Genomic DNA, 20,342 nt, shown 5'->3' on the forward strand with positions numbered 1-20,342 from the left:
AGAATCTCTGACTGTCTAACAATTAGATTAGATGTAGCCTATTATGGGATTACACAGAGTATGATGTGCAGCCATGTGAGTGTGTCCTCTGATCTGGTTTCTGACTAAATCACCTCTGATGTGCAGCTTTTTACATTGTGTTGTGTATGTTTGCACCTAATCCTGGATTCGGTTTCGGATTCGGACACATTTTGGGCTTTTTGATAGCGTTCGGTTTCTGCAGAAATGAACGCCGTACGCACATCAACATAATGCAAGTCGCCAACGATTACATTAAGGTTTATGAATGATATTCTGCTCTCTGAACGTTCAAAGTTCTGAATATAAAGTCCCCTAGCTTGATGCTAACATACAATGGAAAACATGATAGACGGGCTGACGAATTTTTTTTTTTTTTTTTTTACATAACCATATTAACATGGCATAAGTAACACACAATAATGTTTACAGGCAGATATTTTCTCTGCTCTGTGGAAATAATTTCACTTTTTGATCTTTTTCTTTCTGGTTTTAATGAGAAAAAAATACTAAAGCCTGTTTCCTGTGTGTGAGCGTTTTGTTCAAATGTAAAATAATGGTGGAAGTCCATTGTTTTTTTTTTTACAGTCAGAATAAAAAAAGAAAACACACTGTGATGTGTTTACTGTATGGGCTGATGATGGGAGCAGGATTCAGTATTCAGTTTCGGATTCAGACAAATCTTAAACAGCGGATTCAGTATTCGGCAAAAACTCCAAATATCCGGATTCGGTTCATCTCTAGTTTTGTGTGTAATATTAGAAAAGTAACTCTGCAAAACTACAGGATTTACAACGTGCTGAATCCATTACTTGACTCATCTCTGCTGTAAATCCTCCGACCTGCAGAAGTGAGATGATTTTATTAGGTGACTTCAGTGAAGAAGTGATTTGATAAATCTTCAGTTTAAGAGAGAGAAAAGAAAAAAACTGAAGCTAAGTGGGTTAATTAATGAGCCCTGCGGGTTTCACGCGTACCAGTCGGTCTCTGCTTGGCTGGAAACTGGTTTTCCCACTCAGGAAGTTTTTGAACAGCGGGGGTCATGTTGAAGCCGCCTCAGTGATCAGCCAGTTGTGCACTGGAAAATTAACTTGCCCAAAAACAGCCACCCGAGTTAATTGGAGTCAGGAAATGAGAACATGAATATAGATTGATTAATTAATGACTTAATTTCAATTAACAGGGACAGGTAGTGGAATAAATTAATACAAAATAATCTTGCTGCCGGGGATTTTTTTGTATTATGTTTTTTAAGATATGTGTTTCCTGTGTTGATCCATAAGAAGATAGATTTGAAATCAGTGAGCCAATCAGAAGCCTCCTTTCCTCTGATTGGATGACTGTTTCCTGGGTGATCTAATAAAAAAAATTAAAAAATAGAGCAGATTTCAGAATAAAACACTCAGAGAAACCAAATCCTGCAAGTTCTTGGATGCATGGTGGGTCCGGGTGGTGAGGGGGCGGGGCTTAGTTGTGACATCACAAAGTGACAGGAAGTCCTGACGGCTGGTTTTAAGGCTCAGTTTCTGAATACAGGCTGTGTGCATTTCTCTGTGGACTGAGGCTTTGATACTTTCACAGTATTAATATAGAACCTAGAGCTGCTTTATAATCACACTACACATGGACATCTACCTTTATACTGTATGGAGCTTTAATACAAACATCTACCTTTATACTGTATGGAGCTTTAACACAAACATCTACCTTTATACTGTATGGAGCTTTAAAACTGTTCTATAATAATGAGTGAATTATCCTGTTTTCTTGCTCTGCTCTTTGGCATCTGCTACTTACAGTATCATGTTGTTATTTGTGTTTTTGTCAATTATTCTGTCAAATTGTGTTTACATCATCGTCACCGAGGGCTGAAAACAAGACAATACATCTCAAAGGGTTGTTTCTAATGATGAATTTCCAGTCACAATGCGCATATAAGCAAAGATGAATATGATCAATATTCAATCGGTAGAACAATAGCGACGTAGACTGTACACACACACACACACACACACACACACACACACGAGTCCACACCTGCAGTGTCTGAGAACACAGCTTGTATTGTGAAATGACTGAGAGGGTTTTAAAAGCTGTTTAATCTGTCAGCACCTCATCTCATCACATTTAAGAGGCTGTGTGGAGAGAAAAGGATTGAAGAGAGTGCTCATTACTTACAGCACTTGTCAGCAGTTTAGTAGTGAAGTATACGGACTGCATAATGTTCCTGTAAAGGTCTTCGTTATGTGGCGCTCCCTTCCTCCCTCCCTCCCTCCCTCCTCTCTCTCTCTCTCTCTCCAGCGTCCTGCTCTGGTTTCTCTCTGTCTACTTATGGCCACATCACCATCACCGTATAATTAATGAGATCTGAGCCCTCGTTTTTCCCAGACACTTCAAGTGAAACATGGCACGAGACAGTGCTGCATTTTGTAGGATGATATTTGGCCTCTTCATGTGTGAGTTGGTTCTAAATGATAACGTTTTTTCTTTAAAAATTCAAATTACGTCTCTCGCTTGTAACAAAATCTCCACAGAGAGAAATGTGCCTCTCTTTTTCATGTGTTCATTACAAATGTAAACTGAGCAGACTCTGCACTGCAAAAACTCAAAATCTTTCCAAGAATATTTGTCTTATTTCTTGTCAAAATGTCTAATTTCTAGTCAAAACTAATCTCTTTCCACTTAAAATAAGATTCATCACCTAAAAATGAACTTGTTTTTAGATCATTTTCACTTGTTTCAAACTAATTTTCACTTGAAATAAGTAGAAAAATCTGCCAGTGAAAGCAGGTTCTTTGTGTTTGTAATAAGAAAGAAAAACTTGCTCCACTATCAGATTTTTCTACTTATTTCAAGTGAAAATCTGCTTGAAAGAAGTAAAAAGTGTCTAAAAACAAGCTGCTTTTTAATGTGTTGATTTCTATTTTAAGTATAATGAGATTTGTTTTGACTAGAAATAAGACAAATATTCTTGGTAAGATATTTGAGTTTTTGCAGTGTGCGTTAAATCAACCTTCGATGATACACAACTTTTGTGTATCTTCAGGCTTTTCTTTCCTACTTTCTGTCCATCTGGATTTTTCATCACATTTCTGCTCCTTTAACCTCCTGACCGGAGCATCTCCTACTTCCTGTTGTCTAAACATGGATACTTTAGGAAAGTCCGATAGTTCACTTGCTTTGGTGCAGACCAATTTATTTTACTCGGTTTGTATTCACATTGTTTGTTTGGTTTTTTTTACAAATGAACCAAGAAAAGCACATGTGTCCCACAGTTGCTCAGTCAAAGTGCACAGTGGAGGTCATGAATGCGTTTCTCGCTGTCCTTTTAATTTGGTATTTTGGTATTTCCAGTCGCACAGATGCATTTACGTCACTTGCACCACCTCCTGATTGTCCATCATCAACGAAAAAAGATGTGCAAGACGACTACGGGTGCGTCCTCTCAAGCATCTGATAAATGTTTTCCTCTGACCAAATTATATCGACCCATGGCTCATTTTGGCTGCATGGCACGTTGCTAACAAGTGATGATTTCTGCATTTTCTGACAACAACGGAACAGAGGCCTGTTGAATCCAAAAAAAGCGCTTGGATTTTGCATTTGGTTGGGAAAAGGTTCGGATTGCATTCACAGGGTATCGGTTCACTGGTTTGGTCCGCACCAGAGTTCGGTAGTTTGTATTCACACTTCCCCAAAAGGGCCGCACCAAGGAAAAAGTTGGTTTCAAGTGAACTAAACAAGCCCTAACCCCAATTATTTTTGTAAATTGCGTCTCCTTTAATGGCGCCTGAAGGTTTTTCCCACTGACGTGTCCCTGTTTGCTTTCTGTTTTCCAGGTCGACCTCGGCTTCCTCAGGTTCGTCACAGCCATCGGGACGCAGGGGGCGATCTCCAAGGAGACCAAGAAGCACTACTACGTCCGCTCCTACAAGGTGGACCTGAGCTCCAACGGAGAGGAATGGGTCACGATGAAGGAGGGCTCGAAGCAGAAGGTAACGACGCCGAGCCGTTAACGCCGCCACAACCCTTTTATTTATTTATAAGATATTGATGAGTAATGAAGGCTGGGCTGCGGGATCGATGGGAAGGGAAACGTGTGGACAGCTGGATCGATGTCGACGTGGCGCTTGGCCGCGTTCCCGATGCTGCTTCACATCCAGCTCCTCTCATCACAATCACAATCAATTTCTCCTTGTGAGGAACTCTCTTGTTCTGGAAGTTGTCCCGTTGACGTGGCTGCAGAAGTAAATTGACAGAGTTTCTCATTAAGCAGCGTATTGATGGACTCGCTACAAGAGGCATCAGCTGAATCACGTCAGGAGCCTCAAGAGTTTAGTCTGTTTAAACCACAACGTGCAGGGGAAAAGCTGCAAGGATTTCAGTACAGTTCAGGCTAAATATCATTACATGAGATATTTTTTTATTTATTTATTTTTTCAGATTTTCTGTAAAATATAACTTTTTGCAGGAAATAGCACAGAAAACAAAATGATTGAATATCATCAAGTCTAGCAGCTGTGGTATATCAGGATCAGTGGTAGCTATATACTCAAAAAAAAGTCTAACTTAACATTTACATCAAAAAGCTTCCTCGTTGCTGCGTCATTACTATACTTTATTTCGTACAGTAATAGCGACTCATTGAAGTCAGTATCTCATTAAAGGGATAGTTCAACATTTTGGTAAATTGGCCCATTGCCATAACCCCTATAGTCATAGCAGTAGGTTTGTTACCTTTAATTGTCGGTGCAAGCTATTTTTAGAACGGCGGAGCAGAGCCGTGAGCTGCTCAGAGCTACGCTACGGAGGCTCATTATGGGATTTCTTGGTTTTTCCCTCATCAAATACACAATCCAACAACTCCACAACGCTCTGGTGGACAAGTTGTGAGCTGCACATTCACCACGCTATGAGATAATAACACAACGTTACCACACAGAGTTGTTGTAGAGGGAAATTCATGCAAAACCACTGATGCGCGTTGCCTTCAGGGACAGTTTTTCATCAACAGTCTCTGTATTTCCCTCTAAAACAACTCTGTGTGGTAACGTTGTGTTATTATCTCACTTCATCAATATAACACAACTGACTCAGGAGACCAACAACAGGCAGTAACAGCAACAGTGTGTGTGTGTGTGTGTGTGTGTGTGTGTGAGGAGATACAGGACAATTAAACAAACAGATTTAAGAACAGTTTTTACCCCAAAGCAGTGACTGCACTTAATACTGAGTAATGATGAGTGGTCAATTTTGCACTGCAGGAGATGCACTTTTAATTTTGTTGTTGTGGAAATGACAATGACAATAAACGTATCTTATCTATCTATCTATCTATCTATCTATCTATCTATCTATCTATCTATCTATCTATCTATCTATCTATCTATCTATCTATCTATCTATCTATCTATCTATCTATCTATATATAGTGTTGTTTCATTAGTGTTATTAACGGTATCAGCAGCAGTAAGAGAAGTAGTTGTTGCTTTGTGTACCAGAAGTAGTGATGGTAGTTGTACCAGTAACAGTACCAGTAGTAGTAGTAGTAGTAGTAGTAGTACTGTAGTAGTACCAGTTTCAGCAGCATCAGAGCCTCTGCTCAGATCGTTGTGTGTCTTTGTGTTCAGATCTTCCAGGGGAACCACAACGCCGTGGACGAGGCTCGCGCCGTCTTCCCCAAACAGACTCTGGCGCGCTACATCCGCATCCGGCCGATGTCCTGGGAGACCGGCATCTGCATGCGCTTCGAGATCTACGGCTGCAGGACGTCAGGTAACCACGACGACACACACACACACGGATTTACACACACTTCCTATTGGTGCCACGATCCATATTTCTTTTTTTTTCTTTTTTTAATTCATCTAAAACTTCCTGGATTTTCTTCTTCTTAATGACTTTCTCCCGGCCCCACGGGGATGATTAAAGTTTAATGTAATGTAAATCTCATGTAAATGCAGTGTCGGCTCTAATATATTATATTATCACACACAACACCCAACACACTTCCCTTTAAACCTTTTTTCTCCCTTTTTCTTGAACCTGATCCTGTCTTTTTTTAATAGTGTTAAAAGTTTTACAAACTCTAAACCTACTTTTTCTTTCACAAATTAAAAAATAAACACATTAATACAAAGAAAAATGTTCTTTAACATCCATTAATGCACTTTGCTAAACCTGGGAAACTGTTTAAACTCTGGAGGAACTGAGTGACAGACAAAAAAGTTTTTACCTGTCGTCCGTTTCCCTCCAGACTCTGTGGACTCTCCCTTTAATGATATTTATTTTTACACATCGTGAATCAAGCTACTATCTTTTTTTCTTTTGGGGGCTGAGAACCTCCTGCTGCTCGCTGTTGATTTAAAATAATCACCGTTTTCTTCCAAAAATAAAAACTAAAACTCCCACAGAAGGACGGCTGCGTTATTCATTACAGAGGAGCAGAGGTAAAAGAAAAAAAAGAAAAAAGAAAAAACCCTGCTGCCTCATTACTCATCCTCTAACATTACATAAACCTCAATCCTTGTGACAAGCCACTCTCAGTAGGAGAGCTCCATAAAGCAGATATTAGGCTCTTATTCACAGGAGAACAGGCTGCAGAGTGATAGACAGGTGATTCAGGAGATAAAATGACAGTGTGTTGTGCATTTATTGCTCCTGCAGCAAAACTGTTATTCATTCCCTATAAACCCGTAACTTTAAACTTGATTCTTATGTTTCTACCCACATTTAATATTCATTTCAGGTGTAAATCCTCTTTTTCTTTTACAGAACATGCATTTTAAAGAAATGACATAATGCACTTTTGCGCTTTAAAAAAAGAAAAAAAAAAGTTTAACCCATATTTTTTCTTCTGTCCCTTGGAGGAACGATTCGTGCAGAAACACATGAACACGCTCAGACAGTCCTGTTGTTTCCATTAAAGAAGCACTGAGCAGCTGTAAATTCCCACCGCGGAGGGATTTACATCCTCTGTAGCCTTGTTGTTGTTCAGCTGCAGACGTACGTAACTCTCTGGGAAACATTTGTCAAATTGGAAATATCACCAGTGAGACCACGACCTTTTCAGCCAGGATATTAGATCTCAGCTTGTTGTTGGATAAATGGATTTAACTTTGGCTGCTCACAGCGACCGACCGGGACCGTTTGCTTTCCAAAATAATTTACTATCATTGAGTTTGTTTGTTTCGGAGAAAATGGAGAAAAAAACAAAACACACAACACACAAACAACCCAGAGTCTCTCAATTATCCTCTAATTCTCCCGCCCGGTTCATTTCCTAATACTTGACCTACTCAGACACAGAGAGGGAGCAGACTGCCCTGGTTGTTCAGCAGACTGTGCCTTTTAGCCTGAAGGTCACACACACACACACACACAGCGTTTCCAAAGCGACCGAACCTCCAGCACGTCCTAGGCATCCTGCTACGAGACAATGTGCTCGTGTGTAAAACATATTGATGTACAAATTCACAATCGGAGCTGCTGGGGGGGGGGGGGGGGGGGTTATGCACTCAAAAACTCAAAATCTTTCCAAGAATATTTGTCTTATTTCTTGTCAAAATGTCTCATTTCTAGTCAAAACAAATCTCTTTCTACTTAAAATAAGACTCATCACATAAAAAGCAGCTTGTTTTTAGACACTTTTTACTTCCTTCAAGCAGATTTTCACTAGAAATAATCTGATAATCTGACAGTGGAGCAAGTTTTTCTTTCTTATTACAAGCACAACAAACCTGCTTTCACTGGCAGATTTTTCTACTTATTTCAAGTGAAAATTAGTTTGAAACAAGTGAAAATGATCTAAAAACAAGTTGATTTTTAGGTGATGAGTCTTATTTTAAGTGGAAAGAGATTAGTTTTGACTAGAAATGAGACATTTTGACAAGAAATAAGACAAATATTCTTGGAAAGATTTTGAGTTTTTGCAGTATGGGCACAGATGTTATTTATTAATGTGAATTTGTTGCCTAGTTCGTTCATGTTAAAGGTATAATACGTAGGAATTCCCCCCCATCTAGCGGTGCGGTTGCATATCTGAACGTATTCTTGATGTTGCATTCAGGTGAAATCGGAGCTGCTGGGGGGGGGGGGGGGGGGGGGGTTATGCACTCAAAAAACTCAAAATCTTTCCAAGAATATTTGTCTTATTTCGTAGGAATACGTAGGAATTCCCCCCCATCTAGCGGTGCGGTTGCATATCTGAACGTATTCTTGATGTTGCATTCAGGTGAAATCGGAGCTGCTGGGGGGGGGGGGGGGGGGGGGGGGTTATGCACTCAAAAACTCAAAATCTTTCCAAGAATATTTGTCTTATTTCTTGTCACAATGTCTCATTTCTAGTCAAAACACATCTCTTTCTACTTAAAATAAGACTCATCACATAAAAAGCAGCTTGTTTTTAGACACTTTTTACTTCCTTCAAGCAGATTTTCACTAGAAATAATCTGACAGTGGAGCAAGTTTTTCTTTCTTATTACAAGCACAACAAACCTGCTTTCACTGGCAGATTTTTCTACTTATTTCAAGTGAAAATTAGTTTGAAACAAGTGAAAATGATCTAAAAACAAGTTGATTTTTAGGTGATGAGTCTTATTTTAAGTGGAAAGAGATTAGTTTTGACTAGAAATGAGACATTTTGACAAGAAATAAGACAAATATTCTTGGAAAGATTTTGAGTTTTTGCAGTATGGGCACAGATGTTATTTATTAATGTGAATTTGTTGCCTAGTTCGTTCATGTTAAAGGTATAATACGTAGGAATTCCCCCCCATCTAGCGGTGCGGTTGCATATCTGAACGTATTCTTGATGTTGCATTCAGGTGAAATGTGGCAGACGTCAGACAGACAACAGACGCTGCATGTAACAGGATAAACAAGTGGTCCGCCAGCACGAGGCAAAACAATACAGGCCTGACAACATGTTGTCATGGTGATGTGGTATTGTTTACCTGAGATCACCGTCCTCGTCACACCCATAAAAAGTTGATTTAAAAAACCTGGTGTAGAGAAAACAGAGCGCAGTAGATTTACAGCATGAATGTGAACATGTCAGAACCATGTGCATGTCCACAATCAGGTAGAATAATATTAATATATAATAATACTGTAGAACTGTAGCAGGTAGAATAATAATAATATACTGTATAACTGTCGAAGCAGCAGAAGAGAAAACAAGGAGCTGTAGCACAACTATTGTTGATGTATTTTGTTTTGTGATTCACAATAGAAACACCAGCGTCGATTAAAACAGTGCAACATGGAGTCGTTCTTCACCCAGGCTGCACAGAAACACTGAAAGCTCTTGTTCATCTCACAGATGAAACTCAGCTCTTTAGCGTTTCCACTCCTGAGTCTCAGCACTGCAGAATTAAAAAGAAAAACCCCAGAGGGCATCGACTAAAACCGCTGACTGAAGCAGCCAGGAGATAAGGAGGAGGCAGTGGTCTTCTTCTTCTTTATCACGCTGAACGCCTCTCAGAAGTTTCCTCTCTCTGTCTCTCTCTCTCTCTCTCTCTCTTTCTCTCTGTCTCTGTCTCTCTCTCTGTCTCTCTCTCTCTGTCTCTCTCTCTCTCTGTCTGTCTCTCTCTGCAGACTACCCGTGCTCGGGGATGCTGGGGATGGTCTCGGGTCAGATCTCCGACGCTCAGATCAGCGCCTCGTCCTTCGCCGACCGCGGCTGGGTGGCGGAGAACGCCCGGCTGCTGACGGGCCGGTCGGGCTGGACCGGGCAGCAAACCAAGCAGCCCTTCAGGAACGAGTGGCTGCAGGTGGGTTCGGATGTCACCATGATAGAGATTATCACGATTATTATGCATCAACTAATTTCACAACACTATTAATGTGTAAAATCAAATATAGTTCAAATATACATTACTAATTATAAAATATTTTAAATATCTATTAAAATATGACCAATTATTAATCCACCAGGGGAAGTGTTTGAAATATTCAAGTCATTAATTGTCATCGATACCAAATGTTTAAGTTAAAGTTAATTTTAATCTTTTTTTTAAATTACAAATGACACTCTAGCATTTAAATTCCTACCAATTCAATGTTACGTTAGTTAAATGGTCCTCTGGTATCTGTGCATTCACCTTTACATCTGTGACACGGTTCATAAATAATCTCTTTTTGGAAAGTCATGGTATTTAGGATCTCTCTTTGCGATCAATTAATTGTGGCGTTTAATACCGTGATTAATTGTGAAAGCAAGTAATGGTGACATCCCTAGTTCACTCACATCCAACGAGCAGCGTGTGTAATAATAACAACGACCTGCTGCTGCTGCTCTCTCTGCAGGTGGACCTGGGTCAGGACAAGATGGTGAGCGGCGTGGTGATCCAGGGCGGGAAGCACCGCGACAGGAACGTCTTCATGAAGAAGTTTAGAGTTGGACACAGTCTGGACGGAGACGAGTGGACCATCGTCAAAGAGGACAACTCCACCAGGCCCAAGGTCGGTTTGGTTTTAACCTCTAAACCTCTTTCTGTGTGTAATTTGATACGTATTGAAGCTAAAACGACTCAGAGAGATAAAGGTGAGTTCAACCTCCCTCTGATCACCGTCTCTCTCTCTGCCTCTTTTCTTTCACATGAGTGAATCCGTAAAATGGTGTTTAAATGTCGATTAAAGTCTCATCTCTAAAGACATCTCACATTTTGACCGTTACATCTTTTATTTAAGCCGAGTGGTACGTGGCCCAGAGACAAGTTCATAAGGAGAAGGAGTCAGGCTGGATGACGAGCGTTGACTCACCACAAAGTAAAAAGAAAAAAAAAACAGCTAATTGTCAATATATTAATAAATTATTAAGATTACTTTATTGTCATTTCACAGTATTCCACACAGGTAAACAGTGAAATGTTGTTGCCACTGGCTCCATATACAGAAATAAATCAACAAATAATATAAAAATAAAATCTAACTAAGACAAATAAAGATGAATAAAATGAATGAATGAAATGACAACCTTGAAGTATTGGAAAATAAGAGACACTGAATGGCAGTGGATTGGTAAAACACGACTCAAGTATGCTGGTGCACTGGGATAAAATAAATAGCAGACATACCCCAAAGTGTCAGAGTGCAGAGTGCATGCATTGCAAACAGTGTAAGCAATTTAAAAGCAGATATAAATAACACCTTATTTATTTAGAGCAGTGGTTCTCAGGCCCCTAGTGGTACTTGGTGTAATTACAAAGGGTACTTATACCGATAAAACATCATTTTATTGAGTGACCTTTACAGGCATTTATCATTTTACTAAGATATTGACCGGAGCTGTCATCATTATCATCATTATTGCCTTAAACTACAGAAGCTAAGCTAATTAGCATTTTTCCCCAGTCCCATATGTTTTAAGGGGAAATTGGTCATATTATTATTATAGAAGCCACATTTTGATTCGTTGTCTTGTTTGTCTTGTTAAATTTCCTGGATTAGGCTGTTACTACAAACTCATCAGCCCCCTCCTCTATTAATTCCTTAATTGGGCTTTTATTGTGAAATATTGCACAGGAAGATGGTGTACAGCTTTGAAATGGAATATAAATGGCATATAATATATTATAAATGTCCATCGCCCCAAAAAAAGGTTGAGAACCACTGATTTAGAGAATCCATCTAAAAAAGTTCATAGGATATTGAAGGTCTGGTGTAAAGTGGCGGCTCAGGGGATGCAGGCCAGTGCAGATTGAGACAAAAGGAAGTTGTTGACATGAACTAAATCTCCTCTGGCTGTGATGTGTGATTCCCTGAAAGCCGCCGGACGGACGCTCGCCTGCCGCAGCGCTGAAATGTTTAACGCCCAAATTACAGGCTGCTGCTGAACTCTCAGCATGCAGAGGGAATCACAGCAACAACACACAACACCAGAAAGCAAATGAGGTTATAACAGTCAAAGTTACAGTTTCCTCCTGAGCTGCAGATAAATACAGAACGAGTGAAGGATTTAACAGCAACACAACATTTATCTATTGATCGATTCTGTTGCTTCTCTGGTTCACTCAGACCTCTGAGTGTTTCCTGACGACAGATCAGAGGCCTCATAACTCTCATGTGGTGTCATTAACATCCCTGCTGCCGCTGCAAGGACACACACGCTCGGCTGGAATATGGAAATCATCGCGCTGCTGCTGCTGCTGACGGCTTCAGAAAAACTGCCTGGTGTTATTCCTCCATCACTCACTCATCAACAAAGTTCCTGCATTAAAACTCACACGTCGTCATAATGATGAAGTCTGGACAAAGTGTGAACCAGAAACTTTTTAAAACATATATTGTATATTGTGTCTTTGTAAGTCATATAAAACACTTCAAACTAAACTTGACAAACTTCATCAGGTGCTGAAGAAGCTGTTTTTTTATGATCAAAAGCTCCAGAGCGGCCGTTAAAGGGCCGTTTCTCATGATGAGTATGTTTATTAGATGTGTTATTGTTATAATTATTACGAGGCTCAGGTGGCATCAAGTGTCCGTTCAGCACTTCTGCTTTGTTGAGAATAAAAACCAGAGGAGGAGAGGAGAGTGAGTGTCAGTGACCAACTTACTTTACTTTACTTTATTAGTTTATTTGGATGGGACAGTGCACATTAATGAACATAGAAAATATGTAAATGTGCCGGATTATAGCATAAAAAGCAGTACAGTGACAGTACACATAATAATATAGACAACATAATAATGCAGACAACAAAAAGACAACAAGACGACTATGACGAAACACTAAATAAATACTAAAAACTACTAATGCAGGGTTCTTACGGATCCTTAAAAAGTCTTAAAAGGCATTGAATTCATTAATCTAAAAACAAGGCCTTAATTGAGATTAAAATGTCTTAAATCAATTTTTCAAAAGTCTTAAAAATGTTAACACTAATTGGTAAGTGGGATTTTATGGTTGTAATTAGTCTCAAATCTCTAAATAATTGGTAACATTCAGACATAGAGAAGTTAGTGGCGGCCGTCAACACTAAATCTCTCACCGCCACCAGCTCCCAAATCAGTTCCCCCCCCCCCCCAATCATTCATGTAGCAGTCACTTTACCTTGGATCACATAGGAAAGTGGGTCAAATTGTCCCTAACCCTATTATGTAATTGATGTGGTGACGTTTTTTTTTTTTTTGCATTTGTGTTTATTATGAAGTCGGTCTTAAATTTCATTTCAAGTGGCTTTAAAAAAGTCTTAAAAAGTCTTAAATTTAAGTTGGTTTAAGCTGTAGGAACCCTGCAATAAATACTAAAAAAACTAAAACAACTGAAGGAGCGCCACCTACGAAGTTTGATTGACAGTAGGGGTGGGTGATATGACGATATTAAATCGTGAAGGATTAGAGCGTGTAGACGATCTGCCAAAGTGCAGAGATCGTAGGATCGTCTGGGGCGCCTTTTATGTTGCCAGATGCATTTTATCAGAGTATGTTTACTTGCACATGTTGGCAAAACTGCAACTATTTAAATGAGCTCTATGCACAGCTCCACTACTTCCTGAATTTCTGAAAGGCAGCTCCCAAACTGATGAATCCAGGTGTGTCTGACCATTGTGACGACTCAGACACACCTGGATTCATCAGTTGATCCAATAATGTAAGACAGGAAATAAAGGAGCTGCCTTAAGTTCAGGAAGTAGTGGAGCTGTGCAGAGAGCCCATTAAAATCTGTTCAGAAAGGCTCTTTGACCTAAATTGTCTGTTTTTCAATTTTAGATTTAAGATCGTGATAAAATCGAGATCGTTATTTTATTTTTCAAAAACCGTGATATGATATTTTTGCCATAACCCCCACCCCTAATTGACAGCTGTGTCGAAGCTGCTGCTTCATCGTAACAAAAGACGAAGACGAGACGTCACTAGACAGTCAGAAAACCAGGAATTGGTTTTCATTTATCCCGCCGAAAAGGAAATTCCTGTCACCGTTTTAAAGAAGAGGCGACTTCCTCCTCTTCCTCCTCCTCCTCCTCCTCCTCTTCTCCTCCTCCTCTTCTCCTCCTCATTCATCCTCCTCTTCTTCCTTCTTCTCCTCATCTTCCTCCTTCTTCTTCTCCTCCTCCTTCCTCCTCCTCTTCCTCCTCCTCTTCTTCATCCTCCTCTTCTTCTTCTTCTTCCTCCTTCTCCTTCTCCTCCTCCTCTTCCTCCTTCTTCTTCTACTTCTCCTCCTCTTCTCTCTTCCTCCTCCTCTTCTCTCTCCTCCTCTTCTCTCCTCCTCCTCCTTCTTCCTCCTTCTCCTCTTCCTCCTCCCCTCTCCTCCTCCTCCTCCTCTTCTCTCCTTCTCCTCCTCCTCTCCTCTTCCTCCTCCTCCTCTTCCTCCTCCTCTCCTCCTCTTCCTCCTCCTCCTCCTCCTCCTCCTCTTCCTCCTCCTCCTCATCCTCTTCCTCCTCCTCCTCCTCCTCCTCCTCGATGTGTTCCAGATGGAGGTTGAGGCTCCTCTGTGTGTCAGGAGGCTCTGCTCTGTTTCCTGTGAGTCTTTTTATAAAACCTCATCAAAAGAGGAGGCAGGAACAGGAAGACTCAGACCACCGCTGCATGTATTTATACACGCATGGGCACAGACACACACACACACACACACACAACACACTGTACATTACTCATGTGCTCATGCATAAAGATGAGTGTGTATGTACAGCAGGAGGCCACTCGCCACTCGCTTATTTTACCCCAGAAACTCTGACGTCCTGAGAGAGAGAGAGAGAGAGAGAGAGAGAGAGAGAGAGAGAGAGAGAGAGAGAGAGAGAGAGAGAGAGAGAGAGAGAGAGAGAGAGAGGGACTGGGTTTAATAAAACATTTCACCAGCAGAGGAAGAAGAAAAGAAGAAAAAAAAGATGTTTTTAAATAAGAAAAACGACCTTTTAGAAATCCAGACCTGGAGTTTCTTTCATGAGCGTCCTCCATTTCTCTGTTAATTAGCATTTAATTGTGTCTGGGGTTTTGTGCTAATTTACAGCTAAATACCAGATAATGTAAAAATAAAAATAAAAAAGGAAATGAGTGGGAAAGTTCAGGACCTGTTACTGTTTAAACAGTTGTGTAATTCACCAGTTCATTAGGAGGAAGATTTCTGAAATGATATGTAAACTGGTGCCAGTTCAGTTCCTATAGTGTAAAAGGCCTAATACCTGCAGATGCATGAAGCTGTGTGTACATCACAGAGCCACAGATTAAAGCTTCACCACATGTGAATAATATGTCAATTCCTACTTGTATGAATCTTGTTTATAATTTATATTCATATATATATATATACTATATAGGGTTTTACAGTGAATCTGTTCGTTAACTTTGATCCCATCTACCAAAAACCCGACTCTTCTGTTGCTGCAGAAACTAGTAATTCATGTTAATTGCTGAGTCACAGACGTTAATGCTCCGTGAACGGCGTATTTACAAACTGTAGATGAGTCATGTTGAGCGTGGAAGACAAAGTTTCATCTGTAGCCTCGGGCCAGATGTTACAAAGCACCTGAAATAGACTTGAACCAAAAAACAAAACACCAACAACATCATGTAGCCTATGTGTGGTGACGTTAACGTGTCCAGAGAAGCATAAAAAAACAAACTTCATGCCAAAGACTGAATAAATAATGCAGCAGCGACCTTGTTTTAATGTGGCGTCACTTACCTGTGGTTGTGCGGTGACAGTGGCAGCTGAAGGGTTAATGCTCCAGTTGTTACAGTTGTGTCTGTGTGTGTGTGTGTGTGTGTGTGTGTGTGTGTGTGTGTGTGTGTGTGTGTGTTTTTATTTTTTTATTCCCAGACTCAGACCCTACAGCTCTGGCAGCCGAAGCCAAAGTTCATAACGCCGACGGTGAACGCCACAAATGCAGCCTTTAATAAATCAGGCCCAGGGAAAACTTCAGTGGTCCAGACAGGCAGGAGTGTGTGTGTGTGTGTGTGTGTGTGTGTGTGTGTGTGTGTGTGTGTGTGTGTGTGTGTGTGTGTGTGTGTGTGTGTGTGTGTGTGTGTGTGTGTGTGTGACAGTAACTGCTTTCATCTGTGCAGCTTCCATGTTGGGAATATGAAAGGGACGACCTCTGGTTTTCATTTTCTGGCTCTTTTCTCGCTTTTCGTTTCCTCCGTTCATTTAGTTTCAGTTTCTTATCGCCGCGGCGACCGCTCCGAGTCCGAGTCCGAGTCCGAGTCTGATCAGAAGCAGCAGTTTTACCGCCACCCACTGCTGCTGCACGGGCTTTAGGCTCGGTTGTTTTTTATGACATTATTGTGTGATTTAGCACTTTATCATTTACATCTGACTCAGGGCTTCGACAAAGACGACTGAAGTGACATGATTCGTCTCTCCAGGAAGAATTATTTCATGTTTCATCTTCATAAACTATTTTAAAAGCCTTTGAAGCCTTTTGACTCCCGCAGGTTCCTCTCTGAACTCCATTTGCACTAGGACACAAAGGTCCTGTTGTGTTTTGCAGTTTTACAGCCTCTTCCTTTAACTTCCCCCAAACTAATCAAGTTAACTTTGTCACCCCGAGTAAAGCTGTTGGTCTGGTGACCTCTGCTTCAAACTGCAGAGACACAAATCCAATCATTCAAACCCAGGGCCGTTGCTATGAATTCTGGGCCCCCTTAAAGAATACTAAAGTGGGCCCCTCCCCCTAACTTTTCCTTTTTTTTTCTTAGACTACGTATGTATTATTGTTTTTTATTTAGCCTTCTTTGTTTTGATGCTAATGCAGCATTACACTGCAAAAACTCAAGTATCTGAGCAAGAATATTTGTCTTATTTCTAGTCAAAACAAATCTCATTCTACTTAAAATAAGACTCATCACATTAAAAGCAGCTTGTTTTTAGACACTTTTTACTTCTTTCAAGCAGATTTTCACTTGGAATAAGTAGAAAAAATCTGATAGTGGAGCAAGTTTTTCTTGCTTATTACAAGCACAAAAAACTTACTTTCACTGGCAGATTTTTCTATTTATTGTGATTTAAGTGAAAATGATCTAAAAACAAGTTAATTTTTAGGTGATGAGTCTTATTTTAAGTGGAAAGAGATTAGTTTTGACTAGAAATGAGACATTTGGACAAGAAATAAGACAAATATTCTTGGAAAGATGTTGAGTTTTTACAGTGTACTATGAGTATTAGTCAGGGTCTTATGCAGAATAAATCAGTCATACAAAGATTAGACTACTGGGGTTTTTTATGGGCCCCACTGGGCGCTGGGCCCCTAGAGTTATCATCACCTTTCTCCCCTATACAACGGCCCTGTTCAAACCCTCTGACGTTTTTTTTTTTTGTTTCTTTCTTTCTTTCCCTGTCAGATTTTCGGGGGGAACCTGAACCACGACACCCCGGAGTTGAGGCCGGTCGGTCCGCTCCTCACCCGCTTCGTCAGGATCTACCCGGAGAGAGCCACCAACGAGGGCCTGGGCCTCCGCCTGGAGCTGCTGGGCTGCGAGCTGGATGGTCAGTCTCCTTCAAAAACCACACACATGTATGCAGTCATGTGGGAAATAATGAGGACACCCACATTTAGTTTACAAAGTCAAAGTCAAAATCTTTATTTGCCATTTGTGCATACACACATATAAATTTTTGTACAGTTGTTCCAGGTCAGGTGGAGAAACAAAAGAGAACACACAAAGATATACAAGACACAATGAAAACACTTTAAAAAGGCTCAAGCCTGGGATTAAAAAAAAGACAAGGACATAACATTTCTAAAAAGGCCAGAGATTTATGTCTATAAGTTAATAAATATAAGAATAAATAAGTGTAAGATGTGTTACGCCAACATCTGTTCTGGTGTCCAGTCTCTTCCTGCTTGTAGAGTCACGTTCACATCATCAGTAAGAGGCTGCTGTAGCTGAACTTCCTCGGACGGCCAGAACTGGGAACGTTGGTAGTTGTTTTTACTGTAACGTCCTCCATTTGGAGACTATTTTTCCACACAGTTGAAAAGCTGATTTTAAATAGTTTTGAGATCTTTTAAAATAAATTACCAGACTGATAAACTGCGTCAGTCTTCCTTGGTGCGTTCACACCGGGCCTTTTATTTTTGCCGCTGGTGACGAGTTCACATATTAAGTCGATGCAAACTGCCGATTGAGCGAATATTCACTCAGACGAAAAAATCGCAGGGGCTCCGAGTGACAGAGCGAAAATTAAGCTCATCGCTTGAGATGAGAAATCCAGTGTCATTTGGCTGATTGGCTGCCGTAATCCCGGTGTATACAGAGAGACATGGCAGTGGACGCCGACGAACCCGAGTCTGGTGAATTCATTGTGCCAAACTGACGAGCGATTGCGGTTGAGCGATACAGCGATAACAAAGGCCCGGTGTGAACGCACCTTAACTGAACTAATCATCTGATCGAGGTTTAAATCGGGCAAGCCTCCTTTAAAAGCTGAGTAACGATGTTCAGATCATGTGCACCTGATGTGATTCACCTGTGGGGACGCCCGAACTTCTTCCTCACCAAAAATTGCATTTAAAAAAATATATATATACTGTATATATATTTTTACTGAAAAATGTAAAAAGTCTTTTCTTCAGTTTTAATTGTTGAGTTCTACAGTTTAACTTGAACCCCCCGGGCTCTCATAGGGGTGTGCTCATTTTTTCACATGACATGATATATATATATATTCAGTTGAAAAACAAGTGTTGATGTTCATCTGTGAAGCAGCCGAGAGTCATTTCATGGAGGATTTAAAGCCGGCGTTACACACACACACACACACACACACACACACACACAGAGTACCGAGTAAGAGCGAGTTTAAAGTGGATCGGCTCAGCCTGGAAAACATAACTGTCGGCCCCGAGGCGATTTGTCTCAGCTTATTACGTTCTAACATCATGTCTGATATTAAAGCAGAGATCTCCTGTGGCTCTGGCTGCGGCCCAGTCCCTCGCTCGCTCGCTCTCAGATCAGAACAGAACAGCGCTCAGATTCATTTATTTATTTTTATTTTTTTCCTTGTAACCGACGCAGGAATTACAGCGAGCGATGCTTCACCTTCTCTAGTCCAGGTTAGCGAGGCAGAGTGAGACAGCAGGTGGTGGCGACTGCAGAAGCACAAACGTCTGGTGCTCGAATCAGGATCAGAGTTCAACTGTGACATCAGATTATTCAGATTTCACACGTCTGAAGAAGAAAAACCTATAAATGATCAAACTTTGGTCTAGAAAACATCAAACTATAGAGTCGCTCTCTGATTTCCTCTCCTTTTCTTTCTTTCTTTCGTAAAAAAGACCGTCCTCTCATTACAGTAAGAAACGCCCTGTGGTCACGTTTTTTAATTCAGGGTTTATACAAGAATCTTGAAGTTAATTCTAAAACCTTTTTAAGACTTTTTCAAGACCTTCTCAATATTTTTTAACACCTCACCGCCACTTCAAGCTGTAACCATTTACATCAGTGACACTTAAAACTTAACAGTTTTAGTTTGTGATAAAGACTATAGACCACTATGATACAACATAATTCAAAATAGGCTGAGATAATAAATCAAAGGCAAAGTTTATAAAAAAACAAAACAAAAACAACAATTTTCTTTTAATTTTCATGTACTGGTTCATCTTTGTAAAAGTGTGTGAATTTATTCATTTTAAAAACTAATGTTTTTTAGGACTCAAACTCTTGGACAGCTAATTCAGAAAAAATACCTTCAAAATTTAAGACTTTATAAAGTCGTGAAAAGACTTTTTAATACTTTTTAAGGGTCTTAATTTTCCCAAAATTGATTGAGTGTGTGTGTGTGTGTGTGTGTGTGTGTGTGTGTGTGTGTGTGTGTGTGTGTGTGTGTGTGTGTGTGTGTGTGTTTTCACAACGACAGACACTCGCTCTCTTCCGCCCATCCGCTCGCTCCCTCGCTCGTGGCCTCGGTCGGCCGTCCGGTCATTAGACGGTGAAGTGCTTACTCTTCATCCTGCTTATCTGCTGCAGCGTGTGTGTGTGTGTGTGTGTGTGTGTGTGTGTGTGTGTGTGTGTGTGTGTGTGTGTGTGTGTGTGTGTGTGTGTGTGTGTGTGTGTGTAATAAGGGAGAGAGCAACATGAACGGCTGACGCACGGCGAGGTAAAGCCACTATCTGTGCTGCTGCAGTTGGTCAGAGAGAGGGAGGGAAGGAGGGAGGGAAGGAGGGAGAGAGAGGAGGAAAGCAGAGAGGAAAAGAGAGAGAGGAGGAGAAATGGAAGGAGGGAGAGAGAGGAGGGAGGGAGAGAGAGAGAGAGAGGGAGAGAGAGAGGAGGAAGGGAAGGAGAGAGGAAAGGGGGTGGAGGTGGGGGAGGGAGAGAGAGGACGAAGGAGAGAGGAAAGAGGGAGGAAGAGAGAAGAAAGGAGGGAGGGAGGGAGGGAGGGA

General features: G+C 40.7%; 1 protein-coding gene across 1 annotated transcript in view; it reads left to right on the top strand.

Annotated features, from left to right (window-relative positions):
• Positions 1–20,342, top strand: part of LOC146970081 (neuropilin-1a-like) — a 105,065-nt gene that overhangs the window by 65,496 nt on the left and 19,227 nt on the right. Inside the window, exons 7-11 of the mRNA XM_085803922.1 lie at positions 3,858–4,013; positions 5,649–5,793; positions 9,616–9,791; positions 10,327–10,482; positions 17,299–17,443. Coding sequence (XP_085660048.1) covers positions 3,858–4,013; positions 5,649–5,793; positions 9,616–9,791; positions 10,327–10,482; positions 17,299–17,443 — 778 coding nt within the window. The remainder of the gene's footprint in view (positions 1–3,857; positions 4,014–5,648; positions 5,794–9,615; positions 9,792–10,326; positions 10,483–17,298; positions 17,444–20,342) is intronic.

This window comes from Trachurus japonicus, chromosome 17 (assembly GCF_045865225.1).
Source record: "Trachurus japonicus isolate A0001 chromosome 17, Traja_1.0".
Taxonomy (NCBI): Eukaryota; Metazoa; Chordata; class Actinopteri; order Carangiformes; family Carangidae; genus Trachurus; species Trachurus japonicus.